The sequence below is a fragment of the Neovison vison genome, chromosome 9, assembly GCF_020171115.1.
Source record: "Neovison vison isolate M4711 chromosome 9, ASM_NN_V1, whole genome shotgun sequence".
NCBI lineage: Eukaryota > Metazoa > Chordata > Mammalia > Carnivora > Mustelidae > Neogale > Neogale vison.
This window is the reverse complement of record NC_058099.1, coordinates 19,496,800-19,518,501: the sequence shown is the minus strand read 5'-3', so window position 1 is coordinate 19,518,501 and position 21,702 is coordinate 19,496,800. Positions and strand designations below refer to the sequence as shown.

General features: G+C 55.1%; 1 protein-coding gene across 6 annotated transcripts in view; it reads left to right on the top strand.

Annotated features, from left to right (window-relative positions):
• ZNF618 (zinc finger protein 618) overlaps window positions 1–21,702 on the top strand; it is a 184,521-nt gene that overhangs the window by 114,132 nt on the left and 48,687 nt on the right. For 3 of the 6 annotated variants that reach the window (XM_044265068.1, XM_044265067.1, XM_044265066.1), the window contains exons 3-6: window positions 3,479–3,738; window positions 13,048–13,143; window positions 16,490–16,567; window positions 17,158–17,196. In XM_044265068.1, coding sequence (XP_044121003.1) covers window positions 3,479–3,738; window positions 13,048–13,143; window positions 16,490–16,567; window positions 17,158–17,196 — 473 coding nt within the window. The remainder of the gene's footprint in view (window positions 1–3,478; window positions 3,739–13,047; window positions 13,144–16,489; window positions 16,568–17,157; window positions 17,197–21,702) is intronic. The other 3 variants (XM_044265070.1, XM_044265069.1, XM_044265071.1) reach the window with 1 other exon arrangement.

The window sequence follows — 21,702 nt, the reverse complement described above, 5'->3', positions numbered from 1 at the left end:
TGTCCTTGGGGCTTAACCCTTTGTGCAGTCAGGGTCAGGACGACCCAGGGCCAAGCCCCCAAGACTTGTGGGCTGGCATTCAGGCCCTGACGGGGTCCCCATGTTCCATGCCGTGCCCTGTGAGCCATAGGACTAGCAGGGCCTTGTTAGTGTCTTCATGGTCTCGGTCAGGGAGCAGCGGTCTCAGTAACTGTCAGCAGTCGCCATCGGCGTGAGCATCTCTGCTCTGAGTCCCTCTAGACGAGGTCCTGGATCTACATTTTTGTGGTTGAACTTCACAAGACCTTTTGAGTGGATGTGGAGCTCCCCACTTTCACTGATGTGGAAATAGGCTCATTCAGGGTCACCAGCCGAGATGTGATCGTGATGGGACCTGAACCCCTGTTGATTTACAATCTCCACAGCCCCTGCAGTGATGTCTGTGCCGTGGCAGGCCCTTCCCCTGTGTCCTCTGCATCCTTCCCTCCCCGGCACCCTGTGTGAGACAGTCGACGTGCGTAAACGTCTCCACGGGTCCCCCGTTCCGGGTCCCTTACAGACCTTGGCTTGTCTCTGCATCACGGCACTGTGGGGCAGGTGCTGTGTTTGTCCCCACTGTAGAGGTATGAAGACCGAGGTGTGGAAGGGAGTTTGGAGTCATTTGCACAAGAACCCAGAGCTTGAAGAGCGGCAGTTCTGAGATTGGCTGTGTGACCAACCATCCACCTTCACAGAATCTTCCATCTGACTCCATCATGGCCCCGTTCCTGCCAGGCTATCCACGCACCTCTGCTCTGGTGCTCTGGTGCTGGGGAGGACCCCCTCTTCCCCCAGGATGTCACCTCCTGTAGCTGGCTGGCAGATTATCCTCCTTCCCTGAAGCCATAGCTGTCCCCTGTTAACTTCTCAGACCCACTGGTCCTGTGGCTCCTGGGGCCTCACTGAGCCTGAGGCTTTTTGGCCCTGTGACTACTATAAAGTGGGGATGGGTCGTCTTGCTGCCTTCCCAGGGGGCGCTAGTCCTCAGCAAGGGGGCTCTAGCTCAAGATAGCCCCCTCTGAGGAAGCAGCAGCCAGAAAAGTCAGGTGGCCTGCCTTCCCCTGCTCCCCCACTCACACCTTGGTTCTGAGTCTGTTCTGGATGCAGAAGGTCAGGAGTGGGAGACATGGGGGCTGCCCCAGGAGCCGGTGGGCAGGCTTCCCTCTGCAGGTTTCTCCCCTAACCGCAGTGCACCGAGGCTAAGAACCAAGATGCCTGCATCCCATTTTGGTCCCACGTCTTCCTGCTTGTGTCACTCGGATCATGTTATTTCTCCTCTTCAGTGCCTCCGTTTCTTTTTCTGTAAAACAGATCATCCTAAGGCTTCCTCCGCAGTTGTTCCCAAGCTGAAAAGAAGTCTGTATGTTAGCATAGTCCCAGCCCGTAGGAAGCAACTTCAGAGTTTGTTAAATCAGTAAAAGACGTGATCCGGGGGGCGATCGAACCATCCCGATTCAGGTTTCCCGCTGCAGAGAAGGGCAAACGCTCGGACGGCATCAGGTGGCCCTAGTGTGACTGACACATCAGGAGGAAGCGTCCTTGGGTCCGCCGAGTGCTCAAGATGCCATAACACTTTGTTGTCATTAACAATAGCGATGATGGCCGTGTCTCGTTAGCTGTTACAGGCCAGCTGCTGTGGTGCGTGTTTGGTTCGTTGGCTGACATCTCACTGACAGTCCCGTTAGCTCCGTTTTGCAGATAGAAAAACTCGGGCTCTAAGGTTAGGCAGCCGGCTTAGGTGACCCCAGCAAGGAGGTGGCTGATGGGACAGCCCTGGCTTCCGGCTGGTTCCCCCCAGGTTGTGCTTCACGCCAGCTGTCCATCTGAGTTGTGTGTATTTTCTCAGGCTGCCATCACGGAAGACTGCAGACAGAGCAGCTTGGACAAATGTATCGTCACGTGGTCCTGGAGGGTGGGAGTGTGAGATCAGGGCACCCACGGTGTTGGTTTTTGGTAAGGCCACCTTCTCTCCGTGCCCTCCCATGGCAGGGGGGGACACAGAGCTCTCTCTTCCCTTTTTTCTAAGGCTACAGGCCCACTTTTTCTGACCTTATTTAACCTTAATTATCTCTTAAAGACCCTGTCTCCACCTAGAGTCATGGTGGGGCTTAAGAATTCACCATAGGAACCGGAGATGGGGGGAATACAGTTCTGGCCATAACACCTCCCCAATGCCTTCTCCTTGCTCCCTCCTCGTTAGCTGGGACCCTCCTCCTCTCTTTCTTCCATTCCCCAACCCAAGAGCAAGTTCAGAGCTGGGAGGAACCAAGATTATGAGCAGACTCATGCACTTGGTGACGGATAGAGCCGCTGAGGCCTAGAGCAGAGCAAGGTCTTGTCCAGAGTCCCGCAGCAAGCCCACTGCAGACCCAGGTCTGAACCGCATCCCTGCCTCCCAGCCTGGCACCTCTAGTCGGTGTGCTAGTGGGTCTTGTCTGAGCGTGGCTCGAGCCTGGGCCTTAAGGTGCAGTCCACGGAGAGGGCTAGATGTGCAGGGCGGCACCCCCAGCCTGGACCGTGATGTGGTCTCCCCTTTCTCGTGAACCTTGGCTCCTATACCTCAGAGATGGCAGTGGTGATGATGAACCCCCTGCCAGAAGGCCAAGGGGGCCCTTAGGATAGCAGCCCACCGAACTGTCTGCTCAAGAGATGGTAGGGACCCGGCTCCCTGTCATGGCCTGTCCCCCAGTGTCGTGTGTGGGGCCGGACACGTGCCAGCTCTGTTCGGGGCCGCGGTGGGCCCCTCATGAAGGAGGCTCAGTAGTAACCGGGGTCCTGTCCCCCTCAGCACCGAGCTCATGACCTGAAGGATGTCGTCCCATATTTGAAGACCTACCTGGAGGCCAGAGTGTTGGTTCAAGTGGGGCTTTTGGCTTGTAGTGGCCTGTCTGCCGGAAACAGGGGGAGCGTGGATGAACTCTCTAGCGCTTCTGCCAAGGAGGGGAAGGAACAGCACGGGGCACCTTATACACATCACTTCAAACCTTGATGCTCAGAGTGTAGACTGAAGGTGAGCAGCCCTGGCCCCGGCTGCGTGCTTGTTAGAGAAGCAGACTCTCAGGCAAAACCCCAGACCTGCTGAACCAGAATCGGCATTTTGCCCGTATTCGCAGCTGATGTGTATGCGCACTGATGAGAACTGATCCCAGCCATCCAGAGCGGCCCTTGTAGGCCTTTCATAACTCCAGTTAAAAGAGTTTAGCTCTCTTGAGGAGAGCCCAGCTTCTGTTATCTGTAAAATGGGTGGAATTGGAGCCATACTAGCCCAGTGGTTTTCAAACTGTCTTCCTCCGAGCATAGTGGGTTCCCAGGAAGACCGCCGAGGGACTGCCGTGGGGCTTGTGTGCTTCAGGGTGAGATTCGTAGCTAAACATTTTGCAAGCCCCTGGGCCAGTGGGCTCCCAGGTGGGTCTGGGGGCTGGCTCCGGGTCCACACTGAGCGGACTCTCTTCTCGCCCAGGGAGCGCTTGAAGCGCAGCCAGAAGAGCACCAAGGTGGAGGGGCCAGAGCCCGCGCCGGCTGAGGCCTCGCTGAGTGCCGAGCAGGGGACGATGACGGAGGTGAAGGTGAAGACCGAGCTACCTGATGACTACATCCAGGAGGTGATCTGGCAGGGGGAGGCCAAGGAGGAGAAGAAGGCGGTCGGCAAGGACGGGACAGGTGATGTGCCCGCCGAGATCTGCGTGGTGATCGGTGGTGTCCGCAACCAGCAGACCCTTGGTGAGTGCCTGCCTGAGAGGGTCGGGGCTGGGACCAGGGTGGTCGGGGTCCCGAAGAGCAGAGGCGTGCCTCTCCCTGGCTGAGAGAGCCTTCGGTGGCTCCCCGCTGCCTTCAGGGAAGGACCTAGTCTCCTTAGACTTGCCCTTGGCTTGTACAGCCCAGGTCTGGACCGCTTTCCTTTTCACCTGACGTGTCCGAGCCCAGCCTGTGTTTTAAGACTTTTTCAGGTTAGATGCCTGGACTTTCTGTAGGTGTGGTGAACCCCTCATGTTGGGGGGCTCCCATGCTCCCCACGTGGGTCTGGCACAGACACATTGCTCGTTGTCCTAAACGCCCGCCTGTGTTTCTTCCTCCTTGGCTTTACTGCGGGCTCCTGAAGGCGGCTCCAAGTGCTGTCCTGCTTGGAGCAGGTACCCCGGGCCGGATCACATTGGTGACAGACCAGCACCTTCCCCTGCCCCTTCTGGACTGGGTCAGGCTCAGAGGAGCTCTGTGGAAACAAGCTTTGTAGCAGTCCTCGCTTCCTCACTAGGGGAGTCCCCTCAGAGGCTGCCTGCACCCCTGCCAGGGTCACAGACTCAGATGCCCGTGAGGCCCAGCGCATATATGGAGCGGCTCTGTCCTCCGTGGCGGCGCTAACGAGGTGGGAGACAGGCTCTGTGTGGCCGGATCTCAGTGGACATGCCACAGGCCTGAAATGCGACATCTGATGTGAATTCTTTTGGCTTTAGGTGTTGGCGACTAATTTGACTTTTGAAATCTGCCTAACAGAACCTATCTGGGGGTCCGGGTCCTTCCGTGGCACAGGTTGGCAACCCCTGGTGTGTAAAATAAAGTCTGCGGGCCTTACCCTGGCTCCAAGGCCTTGCCTGGTCTGTTCCCATCCGCACGGTCCTCCCCGTCTTCGACACGCCGCCCCCTCCCTTGCCTCTCCCTGTCCTCTCTGGTCCAGCTCCGGCTCACTTGCTCCAGACTCCTGGACTCATGTCCCACGTGTGGCATGCAGGGCCTCGTGTAGAGGTTCCTCTGTGTCTCTGTCCCCAAGTTTACACTCGAGTCCTGTTGCTTCTTCTTCCCAGCTGCCAGGACTCAGCCTCGTCCTCCGTTTCCTGGCTGTTCTCTGTCCGCCCACCTGGGCCGTGTGGCATCCTGCAGACAGCCATGCCTTCGTGTCTCTGCCCTCACTTGCCCTCCACTCTGGCTGCCAGGGGCCTTGGGAAAAACAAGTCATTGACCATGTCACTCTCTGCTTATAAACTTGGGATTCCCGACTGTGTGTAGGGTCAAGGCCGTAGTATCAAGATTGCCTATAGCCTGATACCTATTTCTTATTTATGACCTTTTCGGACCTTGCATTCCAACACACCACTGCCTTTCCATGGCATCTCTTGCCCTTGGCTGGTACTCATTCCTCTCCCTGCAGTTCCTTTGCCCATGTGCGCGTGCCCAGATCCAGCCCATCCTTCAAGACCAGCTCCAGTGCCACTTCCTCCCAGAAGCCTTCTTGACTTTCTTCTGGTCAGCGTGTTCTGTTTCTACCTTGCCCCTCACTTGGGTACTCCCCATGATCTGTTTGAGATTAGAGGGACCTTGTCTGTGCCTACGTCTGCCGCAAGACTAGGAGCCCATGGAGGTTGGTGCATCGGGACTTGTCTGATCTGTGTCTCTGGGTTTGCTGCTTCCACCCCACAATGTCCAGCAAGGTACCAGCTTCTAGGGGTCAGTACTGACATCAGTGTCGTAACTCTCAGGATGGGGCTAGGTTATGCCCAGTCACAACAGATCCTGAAAGTAACGAGATCTTGGTAGCTCAGAACCACAAAGGTTTCTTCCTTGGTCACTCTGCGTGTGCGTTGTAGGTCATCTGGGGGCTCTGCTCTGGACCCAGGCTGAAAGCAGCCATTGTCTGAAATGCTGTTGGCCAAGGGACAGAAAGAAAGCAAGCTCTGGAGGGATTCAAACTGGCTAGTACCTGCTGCAGCCCAGAGGGTAAAAGAGTCAAGTCCCCTCCCTGTCATTGGCTACATGAGTCACATGGCCCCACCCAACCGCAGGTGGCCAGGAGATGTCGTCCTCCCACGTGACGGAACTGGGATGACCCAGCAGTACGTGGTGAAGAGCTTGAGTAACAGCCGGGTGCTAATAAGCCCAGGGGAAGAAGGGCCTTTTCAGGAGCCTGTGTCTGACCTTCCTCCATCAGTATGCGTTCCCTGGGTCTAAGGACAGTGTTAGCCACTAGGGATCTGCCACTGATCCAAGACAGGACGTGCCCTTGCTCACTTGGTTGTGTTTTAAGACTCACTGGACTCAGGAGCTATTTCTGCCTGCTCCCCAGGAGATGCTCAGTGAAGAGTAGGTGAATTTGAATCTTGGGACAGAGCCAGCAGTCGGGGTTTGGTGGGGAAGGCCTAGGGCAGCCATCTAGCGAATGTTCAGAGGGAGTCTTCCCTGCGCCAGCTGCCGGCCACAGATGGTGGTTTCCAGCTCGGTGGCCGCTCAGTGGCAGGGTTCTTGGCTTTGCGGTGCCCTAGTGTCCTCTTCTGTTCAGTGAGGCTCCTCATTCTGCCCACTCACGGGTGTGCAGATCAAAAGAGGCAGTGGAAGAGAACAGCGTTGTGCAAGGGAGATGAGCTCAGGGCTCAGTCTCTGAGTGCATCCAGGCTCTCTGATGTAATAGCTGTGGGACGTCAGGCAGGCTGCTTGACCTCCCTGTGCCTCAGTTCTCAGAACTGCCAGTTCGTGGGGTTGTGCAAAGATTCAGTGAGGTGAGGTCTGTAAAGCCCTCAGCATTGTACTTGGTAAAGACTAGCTTTTATCAGTAGGATTAGTATTGCTCTTCCAGGGAAGAGAGCGCCTCTTTCAAGTACCTCTTCAAGGGGGAAGAGTAGTAATAGTTCTTGCATTTTTCTGAAGCCTAAGAAATAAATACGCCAAGGTGGTATAGAGAAAAAATGGGCTGGGGAAGAAGTTGGCTCTGGGTGAGGTGTCAGAGGACGTGGGTTCTAATTGAGCCTCCATTGTCGCATCTGAACAGGACAACCTGTCCCGTCCTCGGAGCCCCTGCTAGTGCTGCCTCCCTAGAATCCAGGGACTTTGGGTATGTGGTGACATTGCTAAGTTACCTGCTTTTGGTAGATCCTTTTTGAAAAAGGACTACAGCCTCGGTGGCAAGGGGGAGTGGAGCCACCGTTTTGGAACCCCGAAGGCAGGCAGGGCCGGGACCTTCCCTGTTGGTTATCAAGGCTCATCTTGCATCCGTCGGGGCAGACCTTCTTCCTTGGGGGTGTAGTTTCTGTCAAGGGTCAGGTTCAGAGAAATCTGGCTTGGCCTCAGAACCAGAAAAGAAAAGCATTAAAAAAAAAAATCGATGTAAGAATTGAACCTTTCAGGGGCGCCTGGGTGGCTCAGTGGGTTAAGCCTCTGCCTTCGGCTCAGGTCATGATCCCAGGGTCCTGGGTTTGAGCCCCACATTGGGCTCTCTGCTCAGCGGGGAGCCTACTTCCCTCTCTCTCTGCCTGCCTCTCCATCTACTTGTGATTTCTCTCTGTCAAATAAATAAAATCTTAAAAAAAAAAATCTTTATTAAAAAAAAAAAAAAGAATTGAACCTTTCAAATTCAGCTGTTCTCAAGATGGCAAGTAGGTTTCATCTTGTGGGCCAAGTCTGAGTAATTGCTGCTGTTTATTAGGGGTTCTGTGTTAAAGGTTCTAAAGGGGTGGCATGATTAAGCATGATCGATTATTAATGTCTGCCACAGATGTGGGAATAGGCATTGGGGCTCTGTATGCTACGGGTTTGACACCTCTTATCCCCTCATTTTATAAAGGGGCAAACAGAGGCCAACAGAAAGGAAAAGAGTGGCTCTGAGTGGTCCACAGAGCAAATCAGTGGCATTTTCTTTCACTTCATGAAGGGACTATCCACCTCACAGCGACCCTGTCCCACTTGGAAGGAAAACAAGGAGGGAAAGCACTTCTGGGGATCTGGCCAGGAGCTGAATGCGGATTAGAGTCATCTCTTTAAATGCACCTGTGCCACAGAGGCTGGGTGGCGTGGAGTTAAGGAACATGTTCCCCAGCCACTTGGTGGGGAAGCATGAAGTTCTGTGCGCCTGAGGGCCTCCAGAGTGCCCCGTTCCCCCAACCACACTCAGGGCTCAGAGCCGGCCTCTGTTACTGAATAGAACAGTGTCCCCCATGGTCACTCAGTGCTGCGCCGTGCGGGAACCTTGCCCCATCCGCAGGTCCTCGCTGGCCCTGTAGCGGCCATCAGACAGTTTCCAGTGGCACAGACCTCACCCAGCGCACTTCCCGTGGGGGAGCCAGGGCTTGGACCTGAGGACGACGGCATCTGGCAGCTTCTCAGGCTGGGAGAGGCGAGAGGCATCAGTGCCCAGGAGGCTGGCTGCCAGGCTTGCAGTGGGGACGGCTGTTTCCCGGCTGCCAGAAGTTCCTGTACTAAGAAAGCGCTCTCTCGCTCTTAGAAAGAACGTCACTACCATTGGAGCCAGTGTGGGGAAAACCAGGGTTTTTGAGCCAGAAGTGCTGAGATGATCTTGAACTCGATGACTCTGTTGGATAAAAGCAGAAGTGAAAGGAAGTGAGGTCACGGATGGCCTGTGTACACCTGATGGGCTGGCTACATGCGCATCTCGGCACAGCAGCCCCGAGGGCAGTTGGATCCACACTTGAGGTTTCGAGAACCCCACGAGGAGTTTGAACACAGGGTGCTCCCGTTGCTGCCACCTCCGCCCACACTCAGCAGCCGGTGTCGCTGACGGGTCACCAGGGACAGCAGCAGTGTGCCTCTGCATCCTCAACACAGTCCACCGGACGGCACTACCAGGCAGCTGGGGTTGAAAAGTAGCAAGCGGAAACCTCCTTGCTGTTCTTGTCCTAGATGGTGAAGACAGGGCAAGCTGGGTTTAGAGCAGCCAGGACATTCAGTCTATGCAATGTTTCCTGGTTCTGAGAGAGAAGGATGCTCGGATCCCATCGTAGTGGTCAGAAGGTACTACCCAGCAGTGGGTGCTCGTCTCTGTATGGTGAGACATTGGTCCTTAATCCTGGGGAGCTTACACATCAGGGGAGCCCAGAGAGAGCAGCAGGTGCCTGGAGACCAGTGGTGCAGGAGCCCCTATAGGGAGCAAGCCAGCCAGTGGGGCCCTTCCTCAGATGTGGGTGTGGGCCAGCCAGCTTATTTCCAGCCCCACGGGGGTGGGGGCCGGTGGTAGTGGTCCAGGGGAGGGGGTGGATAGAGGTAGTCATGACTGGAAGCATTTGAGTGGGAGGGGAAGGAGTGGATGTGTTCCACCTGGCCCCAGCCGGTAAAGGGGCATCACCAGTGAATTCAGCTCAGTAACAGGAACCTGTGTGACTGTGGGAACTTTCTGGAACCAGATACAGGCCTGGGAGGGCATGAGTTCTGTCCCGGAAATCACTGGATGGGGTGCAGGAGGCAGAGTCAAGGAGCAGCAGATGGAGAACTGCACGGGTGTTTTTAAGCAGTGAGCTTTGAGCATGGCGGGTAGAGGTGTTTCCATGCCCGCAGGACTGCCCGGGGGAGGCGGCACAGGGAAAGGGGGCGGTGGCTCTGCTGCAGCTCTGGAAGGAACCGTAGGAGGGCAGGCAGCCGTTCAGACCTGGCCACGTGGATTTGGGTCTGTGACAAATGCGGGCAACGGAGGTGCCAGGTCCTGCCCCATATCAGGCCAGCTGATAGTTTCCTGTTTCAGTGGGTGGTTGGCAGGCCTCACCCCGGAGCCTGCCAGAACCAGCCCTCGGCCCTTTGCTGCAGCTGTGTGGGAAGGAGGGGTTCTGGCCACCCTCCCAGGCACGTCTTAGCTCTGCTGCCGGTGGTTCAGGGTGGGAAGGGGTCCTGGGTGGAGGGTCCCCACGGGAAAGGGTCCCTGGGCTGTAAATCCGAGAATCCCAGCATCTGCCCTGCGGTGGAGTCTCAGATGGGACCCTTAACCTCTCTGAACCGTGCTGTCTTCATAGATTGGTGGGTGTAAGAACGTCTGCCTGTCTTTCCAGGAGGCATGTTGGGGGCACAGGGAGGTAACAGATATGAAAGTTTTTTACGCGGAGAGACAGAAAATGTAAAACCGCTCCCAGCAGTGTTTGCGGGAGCCTCAGGACGTTGGCGCATCTGGACAGCCAGGAACCTGATGGGCTGGTGGCTTTCAACTTTTTATGCTCATCCCATCCTAAAAGAATTCTGAGAAATTGTATATGCTTTCATATTTTCGAGTTAACATCTCACATTTTTATCCAAAGTTTAAATAATCGCAAAGGATCTAATTTTTGGAGTATTGTGTAAAAAAAAAAGAAGTGTCATTTTTGGAAATGCAACTGTGAAACCACTGTTTTAAACGTATCGGAGAGAATCCAGAGCCACTGCTGTTTAATATCTGCCATCATCCATTTTAAAAACATGCGAACCGGCTCATCTTTAACAGTCAGAAATTTTACATCTTTCCTTTTCTCTCCTTGAACTCATATTTCCAGTCCACTTCCCTCGCAGGATTTTATCCTAATGTAATATATTTTTTATGCCTCAGAGTCTTTTATTGATCACTGTTTTACACTCCTCTCCCACAACAAGATGTACATAAATTGAAATAGAAATTTCTAAAAAATTGTCAGGATCATAAAACTCTATTTTTTGAAACATTTTTTCCCCCCAGCTCGAGTTAGTATTAGTATTAGTATTAGTCCATTTGTTAAAAACAAATTTGGAATGAACAGTAAACATAAAAATAAAAAAAATTATTGGAAATGCATCTCTTAATGAAATGCATGGTGCTTTATTTTTTTTTCAATTGCCTCCTGTTTCTATGAATTAATATTTTCTCATTATTGAATGAGGCAAGATTCAGCAATAATTTAACTCCTGGTTTTTTGTTTGTTTGTTTGTTTCTGTACATGTTAGTACTTAGAAAGCTTAATCACGTAGTTAAAGAACCAGGGATGGATAGAGTTTTGAGCGTCACTCAATGTTTGGAACTCTTCCCAAGTTGTGTGCTGAAAATCGCATGGGGTATGTCATCACACGCTGTTTTTAAGGGTCTCTGTGCTGGTAATTCCATTAGATTCTTCTTCCGTTTCGTTGAGAGTAAAGAATTGGAAATCACCCGATTCCCAGAAGGCCTTGTGCCCTGCCATTAGCTTTTGCCCCCGTTCTAGGTTCCCTCCTAGACCCCTTTGCTTGGAGCCGTGAGATGGGCAGCCCCCATGGTGGGCACCGTGGTGGGATGGGGGAGTGAGGAATCGTCTTGGCTTGTAGTGTATCAGGGTGGCAGTGAGGAGACACGTGGGAAGGAGAGCCCGCTGAGTGGGGCCTCCTCAGCTGCATCCCTAGCACATTGATTTTAGGGAAGAATATATTTGAAAGTTGATGATTAAGGTATTGATTCTCTTAAAACTACCTGTGCTCACATATCCCCAGGTGATTTGTACTCTACTTGAAAGACCCTGGTCCCAAGGATACTTGGGCTGAGTCCAAGCCCAGAGAGCCTCGGGAAACCCACTTGTCCATGATTTACCTCTCTGGCTCCCTTGTCCGCCAGCAGGCCCTGGGCCTCGTTCCTGCGGGGTCCTGGAACCAAGAGAGGTTTCGGGATTCCTTGACACCCCTACCTTCTTGCGTTTTTCCTCTTACTCACCTGCTCCAGATTTCTGCCTCATTGCATTTTGTGTATCTAGAAAGGTATGTGAGCTGGCCTGGAGCTAGCTGGGTGCACATGATAGGGCTGTGGCTTGCTGCCCTCATTCCTGGCCCTCAGGGGCAGCTTTCTCTGCGTTAGCTTCCCGACTTCTTCCCTCCATGGCCTCAGGAACTAGAGTCCCCCCTCCTTGTCCCAGCTGACCTCACCTGGTCTGTCCCGCACTCTTGGGGAGGGAGCTAAGCCAGGTTGTCTGCCAAGTGCTTCCAGAAAAGGCCAGACAGGTTCTGTTACTCAGTGCCTGTGGGTTCTTGCGTCACTAGTGACGGGGTTGGGGAGAAGAAGAGGCTGGGCTGCCGTGTGCTGGCATGCTCTGTCTGCTGCCCCAGGCGGCCGTGAGAGTGGATGGGGGACTCTGGGAGTCCCGCAGTAGGACTGGTCGGCGGTGGGGCAAGCGGAGGCCGAAAGGGTGGGGGGGGGGTCATCTGCCCTGCTGGGCTAGGGGGAGCCCTGGGACTGAGGGGGAAGCCCCAGCTCTCTTGGCATCCAGTGATGACTTGGTATGGGGGCAGCAGGGTGGCTCGGAAGGCCGGCCAGCCATGAGCTGAGTAGCCCCCACCCTGGACCGCCTGGCCCCTAGAACATTCATGCTCATCAGTGAACTGGGTATGGAGTTGTCCCAAGCAGTCCAGGACTTCTGGGAGGATGGAGGATGGGAACGAGACCTGGGTGCCCCTAGTGGGTGGTACATGTTAAAAAGCACTGTCTCTTCTCGGGCCTTTCCCAGAGGGGTGGCGATCACACACACACGCGCGCGCGCACACACGCGCGCACACGCGCTGGATCCCGGCTGACCTGAGCCACTCTTACTTACCTCATCTGAGAAATGGGGATGATAATCATTCTGTCTGCTAGGTGCACAAGGGTGAGCTGAGCTGGCCACGGGGCTGCACCCCTGGCTAGCTTCTGCTTGTGTGTCGGGCTCGGAGGCCAGCTCTGCTGAGACGCAGGGGAGGCTCGAATGAAGTGCATTAAGCACCTATCACTTAGACTGTGGTGGTGACAAAGGACAGGGGTTGCTGGGGAGCCTAGCAGAGTGAGGAAGTGTGCCTGGCAGGGAGTCAGTTGTGGGGCCTGGGGCTGTCCAAGCTGAGCATCCCCAGGAAGGCTCGCTAGCGCCCCCCTGCACCACACTGGGGTACTCAGTGACTGTGGGTGGCGGGGGTGGGGGTGGGGGGACAACAGTGGGGCCACAGCATAGGCCTCCCTATAGGGTCATTTTGCTGGAAGGCTTTGGGGGAGTAATGTCATAGCCATACAGTGGATAATTTTATTTATGTCACAAGTTAGAATACAGAGAAAACATCAAACTTCGGGGGGATTTGGGCCTGTGGCTGCTGCTTTCTGCCATAGCCCAGCCTTCCAGGGCAGGTGTGCTGCCCCTTGGGCAGAACAAGTTCTCCAGTGAAAAAGGAGACCTAATGATCTTGGTCGCCCTCCTGTGTGTGGATGGAGAAACCAAGGCCCCCAGCCCCAGCAGTTCAGGTTTTCCTGAGATGTGGGGCACCCCCTCACCTGGCTCCTCCCCCACCTCCCAGCACCCCCAACTTCAAGGGCTCTTTCTGATTTCTTACGTAATTCAGATGGAAAAACGTTCGAAGGCAGCCCCCACGGTGGATCGGTGCGAAGCCGCTATTCAGGGACCTGGATTTTTGACCAAGCGTTGAGATACACATCTGGTACGTGAGGGCCGAGGGACAGGAGGACCTGATGGGGCCAGTGTGAGGGTGGGGCATGGCCAGACAGGGCCGTGTGGGGCCACACTCATCTGCCCTGTTGCTGCCAGAGGGCAGCACATCTGAGCCTGCCAGGGGCTTGGAGGACTTGGCCATTGGAGGGATGCCGGCTTGTGGAAATCGGCAAATCTGGAACACCAGGACCATTCTGGCAGTGCCTGCTGTGGGCAGCAACTTTGAAATAAGCCAAGGCTATATAAAGGAGTCCTGTGGCCAAGTGTTTTGGAAGGGCTGGGGTTAAACAGGGTTCCTGTAGGACATCTTCCCAAGTTCCCTCTGTGCCCCACCTTCCCAAGACGACCGTGCCTCCCACCAGCTTAGTTTCATTATGGGTCTCTCTTTCCTGGACTGTGTTCTGGAAGTTGGGTTCTGAAGAACTCTGGAACGTGCGGATAATGACAGCTGCTGTGCTGTGCTGAGTGCCTGCTTTGCACTCTGTACTGTGCTCAGTAACCCAAGTATTACTGCTCACAAGCGCCTCCTTGAGGTGGGTACCATTTTCCTGTGCTTAGAGAGGAAGCCTGAGGCACGAGTGTTTTGGGACCCTTGGCTGCTTAGGTGGTGAGCCCAAATTTGAAGCGGGTGTGCTGCCACCACCGCAGTGTGGGGCTGCCGCTCTGGTGCGCTCTCCCCTGGCCGTGGCCCCCAGCCCCCAGCCACCTGAGCATCCAGCCCCTCTGCAGACAGAGCACCTGAATCCTGGGTCTTAGGGTGAGTGAGAGACAGGCAGGACCTTGGGAGGGGATTCTAAGACTCTGTGCATGGAGCAAGGGGCCCCCACTCTGCCCTGGGGAGCCAGGAGAGGGTATAAGACTGATGGCTACACCCCCCTGTAACTCTGTGTGGGTTGAGATCCAGGAGCAAGGCTTCAAGGATCCTCAGCTTGCTCTGTGGGTTGAGGGGAAAATCCCATGAAGCTGGGAGGAACCTGGCCTGGTTATCCACAGGGTGAAGTAGATGGGCAGGTTGGGGGACCCACTGCAGCATGTACTTATTACACACAGTTTGAGAGTCCTGAGGTCACTGACGATAGGGGTGAAACTGAGGCCCAGGTCTGTGGCAGAGAGGGGACAGGACTGGGGCACAGAGACTTCATCTGGAAGAAGGTCAGATCTGAACCAAGTTTTACCTGTTGTGGCCTCAAGTTTTCTGGGGAGAGAGTCCACTTTCCCTGGATGCCTTCCCTTCTGTTTGCCCTTTACTTCGGCCTCCTGCTTGTTCACCCCCGTGACCTTGGCCCCTCGCTGTGGTCACATCAGGGTCCTGCACTGTGCCCACCAGGTTCAGTACTTCACTGTCGTAACCCTGTCACCCTGCCTGTCCTCTTGGCTAGTGGACTGTCTCTTTCCTGTCACAGAGGGCGCTGATCACGCATGGACTTGCTCATGGTTGGGGCTTCGGTGCCAGGCGCGTTGAAGTTGTTTCACAAATTCTCAGTTGGTTGAAGGAGAATTGGCAAAAACTGCTGAAGAGTGGGTAGAGGCACGGGAAGGGAGTCGGGGTCATTATGACTTGGTGACAGATGAGTAGAACAGCAGGACTCTGTGGATTTATTGAGCCCCGTTGCGTGCCAGTCAGTAGACTAAAGAACAAATACCCAGTCTCATCTTTGCCCTCCCCGTATTTGTATTTTTTCCTCTGTGAGACAAGGGTAACTCGTATAAAACCAGTGGGTAACAGGACACTAGGTTCCACGCTGGCGTTGGGATGACAACGTCCTCTCTGTGACCCACAGTGGTAAGGCGGCGAGGCCACCTGTGTGACAGCCGGCTCACAGGATGTGTCTTGTTAGTCCTGATCGTGGTCGTGAGATTTAGGGGTCACCGTCCTGGGCTACAGGAGAGGCCGCTGCGGCTCTGACCGGAAAAAGGGGTGTGCCTGCTGTCCGCTGGGGTCCGTGGCAGAGCTGAGTGCACCTTCTGACTCCAGGCTTGGTGCTCCTCAGACTTAATCTGGTACCTGGAATTTGCGCCTGGTATATACAGGCCTCTGCTCCCAGGAGAGGCCAAAGGCAGTAAGAGCTGGTGATGCGGGCGCTCCCTGAACCCCTGGGCTCATGCATTATCCGCTTTTCCCGTCAGGAACAGAGGCCCAGCCAGTAAATGGTAGAGCTGAGATCCCCTCCCAGGCTGTCTTATTCTAGAATCAGTGGTTCCTGAACCTGGTTGCTGGTCTGCTCAGAATCCACGGAGGCACCTTTTTGTAAAAGGCAGATTCGTAGGCCCCTAGCCCCAGCCATTTTAGGGCACTGACCCTGGCATGGGGCCAGGGCCTCTGTGTGGTGCAAGCTTCCTGACCATTGTATTAGGAAGGATGCGGCCCAGCCTCCGGTGGCAGCGGGCGTCTTTGAGGGATGAGCCAGGCCTCCTCTCCTAGGGCCCCTGCCGGGCTGGGCCCGATGGGCTCTGCCTGACTCCCTTCTGTGGGCCTTCCGTGTGTGCTCTGTATGCATAGGCTCTGCCTTGACCTGTCTGAAATGCCTATTGGGAACTCAGCCATTTCAGTCCCAGCTCCTGGGAGAAGGGGCCAGCAGAGGACCGGAGTCAAGTAGTTGACTGTTCTACTTGTCCTGTTCGTTTCTGTATGTCTGAGAGAACAAGAAAGCTTCTCAGTAGATTGCGGTGGGGAGGAGGGGTACTCTCCCCGTAGGGCACATCTCTAATAGGGCTGGGCACGTCCTAAGAGGAGTATAGGGCCACTCTGTAAGGTAGGTGCTTAGCCCCGTTGGACAGATGAGCAGACTGAGGTTTAATGTGTCTAAGGGAATTACCTAGGGCATGATGCTGGTAAGTGGCAGAACAGGGACAGGGATCAGATCCGTCTGGTTCAAAGACTGTCCTCTTAATCTCTGTACCATTGCGGCAAGGAGGAGAGGTAAAAGTTACTCAAGTGTGTGTTGATTTCTTTCCTTGGATGCAATGTATTCCTTATTTTGAAAGAGCCCTTTAAGGTTCATTTCCTTTTTCCTCCCAAGGATTAAGTTTACGAAAGAGTTGTCTTCTCCATCTCACAGATTTGGAAACTGAGGCCCGGAGATGGGAAGCGACTTCCCCGAGGTCACTTAGAGAGTTGGGGCAGAAACTTGGAACTAGACCCCGGGCCCCTGACTTCTGGCCTGGGGCTGTGTCTGCTGGTCCTTGCTGTGTCTTTGCTTGTCGGGGCTAATACAGCCCACAGGACGTGGTGCCCCCTGGTCGTGGAGTTCGTGATCCTTGGGGGCATTCCTGGGACCTCATAGTTGCACATGTTGGGCACTTACTGACCTGTCCCTCCCTTTCCTGTTTTCCAGGATCCTATGAGTGTGGAATTTGTGGCAAGAAGTATAAGTATTACAACTGTTTCCAGACCCACGTCCGGGCACACCGAGGTGAGGGGCGTCCCGGGAGCAGAATGGGGGCCACACCTCCCCATTCCCTTCCTGGCCTGATGATGACTGCAGGGCCTCCCTGCCGCCCGCCCCCCCCACCCGGAGCTCCAGTCCTCTCCCGCTGTGTGCCGTAGGATGGAGACCCAGGTGGAGAGAAGAGGCCTCGTTATGTGGGAGAGCACACAGGGCCAGTGCGGGGTTGGGAGGACATGCCACCAGCCTTCTGCTCCACGTGGGTCTTCTTTCTCCCAGGATGCATCAGGGCTGCCTGGAGGGGGCAGCCTCTGCAGGGAAGGTGCTCCCATGTCATCTCGTGTGCTCCTCTTGGCTTCCCCGGGTATGGGGTTGGGGCACTGTCTCCATTCTGAACATGAGAGGCTGAGGGGACAGGACAGATGGTGCTAGGGAGGACAGCCAGTGGGTCTGGGGCTGACGGCCGGGGGCACAGGGAAGGGCTGTGAACGGGCACAGAGTGTCGTGGGCACGCTGTGCTGGGGTCACTATCTCTCCCTAGTCCCTCGTGCTCTTTGGCACCGGCCTCACGGGGGGTCCAGTCTGTTCATTTCCTTCTCATTTTCTCTCTCATGCAGACACTGAAGCCACCTCAGGGGAGGGAGCCTCCCAAGGCAGTGAGTATTTCCCCCTTGTTCTTTCCCCCTCAGGACTGTCCTAAGGGGCCTGTGGGAGACAACTTGGCTGTGGTTCAGGCTTTGGGGCCAGAGGGTCTTGACATTGGAGGATGGAACCTCAGAGCAGCCTTTCCCAAATGTGTTCGTGGCACGCGTTCTGCGGAAGCTACCAGGTGTTTGTCAGTAACGGGTTCTCTGGCCCGAGTTCTTGAGTTCCCGAGCCTTGAGTTCTGCCAAGATGAACATATTTCTTTGTCGTAGACTCCTCAGGGCCCCTCATGGGCAAACTCAGTGCTGGTGTTTGGGAAAGGCTAGTTCGAGTCTTATCTCATGGGCACCATGGGCGCTCCTCTCTGGGTACCCAACCCCAGTCTGGGCTGCACAGGGCCTTGCCGTCTGAGGACTGGGTTCTGCTTGCCCTCCCCCAGATCGAAACCCATGGGCCTCAGAAAAGCCAGATGGGCGTAGGCTGGGGTGGAACTTCTCCCCGCCCAACGAGCCTGAGCTCCACAACCCAGACTTTTCCACTCGCAGGTGTATCCCCAACAGGGCTGTGTGCCACATGTCCACCAAAAGATGGGAAGTGGATATTTTCTTTTTAAGATTTTATTAAAGAGCGTGCAAGCATTAGCAGTGGGAAGGGGCAGAGAGAGGCAGACTCTGCTGAGCTGGGAGCTGGGAGCCTGATGTGGGGGGTCTTGATCCCAGGATCCCAGGATCCCAGGATCATGACCTGAGTCGAAGGCAGGTGCTCAACCAGCTGAGCCACCCAGGTGCCCGGGAGCTAGCCTATTCTTAGCAGCACTGTTCGTAACAGCCCCAGACTGGAAACCACCCAAGTGCCCAGTGCTAGGTGAACGGACAAATCACTTGTGTGCTCCCGTGAAGCAGTAAAAAGGAAGGATGTTCGGCTACTCCCAGCGACGTGGATTACACACAAACAGAACCGTTAGCCAAAGGAGCCCAGCACAAGAGCCCCTCCTCTAAGATCTCTGTACAGGAAGTACAAAATTGGGAAAGTGATTCATGCTAGCCTTGGGAAGAGGTTTCTGGGCACTGGTGACACAGGTGTTTCTGGTTTATGAAAATCGAAGGAGCTGAACAGTTTTATGCCTCAGCGTCAGCAGACTTTTTGTAGGGACCAGATAGTCAAAGGCCAGACATCTCTGTCCCCACCGCTCAGCTCTGCCGTGTACCCCTGAGCATAGTCAGAGATGATACAGAAGCAAACTTTTCATCAAAACAGAGGGTGGGCAGGCCATGGTTTGTCAACCCGTTTTCCTCTTGCTGCAGAAGGTCTTTAAAAATAATAAACACCCCCCCCCCAAAAAAAAATCCAAACAAAGTTGATTGAGGACATGTGTGGGTCAGTGAAAGGCCTTAATTGTACTAGGTCCAAAAAGCATTTCTTCTGAGGCCCTTTCCCAGCCACTCTCTCCTTGGATTCCCGTATCACGTGAGAGGCAGGCAGGGCCTAGGCTCAGCGTCTGTGTTCTAGATATTCTGAGGCTCCGGCCTGACACCTGCCTGAGGACCGTGGCCAGGGGGCTGTGTAGGCCTGCCCTCTTCCATGAGCCCTGCCCCATTCTGGCCCCTGGCTCCCTTCTCCTTCAGAAGCTTCCTTCTCACCCGGCTCCCGTGGTTTGCCTGTGGTCAGCCACACATTTAAAGATCTTCTCTATTTATCATTTCTTCCTTGGCTATTCTGGGCCCCTGGCCTCTCGGGCAGCCCCTCAATGATCCATTGTGTTCCATCTGGCTTCCTTGGTTCCCAGAAGATGTAGAGGGCTCTCGTTGGGGGTATTTTTAGTCTTTCCATCACTTTTGCCTTCCTGCCTAGGGAGTTTTCTCCCTATGGCCACTGTGCTTTATTTTGTTCTCAGTCGTGCATCCCCACCCTGACCCAAGCCAGCAGCGCCTGGTCAGAAGGCCTGGTGTCCTCGCACACCGGCCTCCGGACAGGAGCCTGACCATGGAGTCCTGGAGCCAAAAGCATTGTGTCGAGAATACCAGATCCAGCCTGCCCATTTCACAGATGAGGACACTGAGTCCCAGAGAGAACTCCTGCAACTTGTTAGTGGTTCAGGTGGGCCTAGAAACCAGGCCTCCCACCTTCTAGTCCAGAGTCTTTCATTTAGTTATTAGAAAAATTGTGCACTCTGAAAGGGAGGTCCATACCCATTCACCCATCTCTTAGCTGAGAAAATACAAGGTTGACGCCACATCCGGTTCTCTTGCTGCTGTTACATTGATTCCCTTTCCAGAACAGTATTAGGTTCCATCTTCCTAGTATCTGTTGTTGTGAGGCATTGTCCTGACTCACTCTTTATTCCAGCTCTGGGAGATAAAGGGACCGTCATACCCATTTTGCAGATGACAGAGGTGCAGCAGTTAGGGAGCATGTCCAGCATTAGTCACGCTGGTTGGTGGCCAAGCCAGGCTGGAGTCTGGCAGCCTGACCCCGGAGCCCGTCTCCTCGGACTGCTGCTCGGTGCTGTTCCTAGAGACGCTGAGCTCTCTTGGAGGCTCAGAAGTTGTGGTTTCATTGACAGAAAATCATTTTGCTTTTCTTCCTCTGGGGATAACTCTCTTGTCCTAATCTACTCCTCCTGCCTTAGGTGGACCCAGGAACGTGGTCCCCATGCACGTTGAGAAGGAGGTGTGGGGTGGGATTCTGAGAACCCCTAACCCTTTCCGCTGAGATGGAGGAGCAGGGCGACAGCACTTCTTGGTGGCAGAAAGCTGGGGGTTCTCGTTTTCTCGGAGGTGGTGGGGGGCGCTCTGTGAGCACAGGTGAGACAGGTGCTCCCAGCAGCTGTGGAGGGCACCCAGCACTGGCCAGTGGGGGAGAGGAGGGCAACCAGCCCTGGCCAGTGGGGGAGGCATTTCAGGGCAGGGTCCCGTCCGGAGCCAGACCCTGGACAGCCTTGACTTCTTCAGCTGTATTCCCTGCTATCCACTGCTGAGAGAGGATTCAGGTCTAGATGGGACACGATGGGGCATGAGGTGGTGGTTATTGTCTAGGCCGGATTGAAGCTGGAGCCAGGCTTGAAGCCTAGAATGGGCAGCCTGGAGGAGGCCGTGGAAGTCAGCTCATTACCACCCTCCTGTGCCCTCAGATAAGGGGGAAAAGAAGGGAAGCTGAATCTCGAGGTGGGGTCAGCACTTGCTGACAGTGTGGGTGAGGCAGAGCAGGACCAGGCCTCTCTTCCTCCAGCCCCGCCTTCTCCCCCCACCACTGCCTGGCTGGTTCACGGGTAGGCATGGGGGTGGCAGGACCCGGTCCCCAGGCCTTCAGGACTGTGTGAATTGACACTGCACGCCTCTCTTGGACCAATTAGTCTGTGTAGCCCTGGCACCTGAGACTTTGAGAGCCTGCAGGTATTGTGTGGAAGGGGGGGGCAGAGGCAAGGAGAAGGCTGACGTCATTTGTGCCCCTAAGTTCAGCTAAGCAGGGACTAGAAACCTTCCTGTACACTTGCCTGGCGCTGCAACCTCGGGATGGAGGTAGTCCCATCACATCCCGTGTTTGAGTGCTGGGGAGTAGAAGATGGGTGGGAAGTCTGGTGCCTCAGTCAGGAGCGGAAGGTGGCCTGTGTGGACCGAGAAAGGACCTGTGCCCTGACTTCGCTATGGCATGGAGTGAAGTGAATATTGAATCTTAGTCATTCCTCACCCCACTCTGCAGCCTTGAGCAAGCCACTCTGTCCCCCTGGGCAGGGCCTCGTCTGGAAGATGGGGTTGAATGGGGCATCTCTAGATCTGCCCAAGGAATACACACGGGAGGTCCATGCTGGTGCGGGCGGAGAGCAATGCCATGAGAGTCTGGCCTCAGAATTTGGATAGACCCGGGATCATCCAAACTCTGGCCCAGTGTTCGTTACCTCTTGCTGTATAAGTTTCCCCAGAACTGAATGACGTAAACAAACGCTGGTTTTCTCGGGTTATGTGGTCAGACCTCAGGTGTGGTTTTTCTGGGTCCTTCGGCTGTGGGTCTCCTGAGGCAGGGGAGGTGTTGGTCAGGGCTGAGGCCCCTGTCAGGGCTCAGCCAGGGAAGGAGATGCTGTCGCACTCCCGTGGCTGTCAGCAGGCGGGGTCTTTCCCAAACTGTGGGGCTGAGGACCTCACTTTTTCCACTGGCTCACACCCTGGGCAGCGAGATGGAGGTCACCGTCTTCTGTAAGTGAATCTCAGAAACGACATCCCATCGCTTTGTCGCATTCCCTTCATTAGAAGCAAGTCACTAGGCCCAGCTGAGGCTCAGAGTGAAGGGATCACGTCGGGTGTGAACGCCCGGAGGCCAGGGTCCTTGGGAAGCTGCCTACCACAGGCCCTCCTGGCTGTGGGGCTTGGGTTGGGTCCCTTCTGACCCTGCATCTGCATGTGTGTTCAGGGGGTTACTGCTCAGTCACAAGGACTAATGGAGGAAAGGCAGAGGAAGTGCCTGGCCTGGCCCCTTGTGTGTGCAGTGCCCAGGAAGTAGTGACTGCAGTGACGGTCACTCTC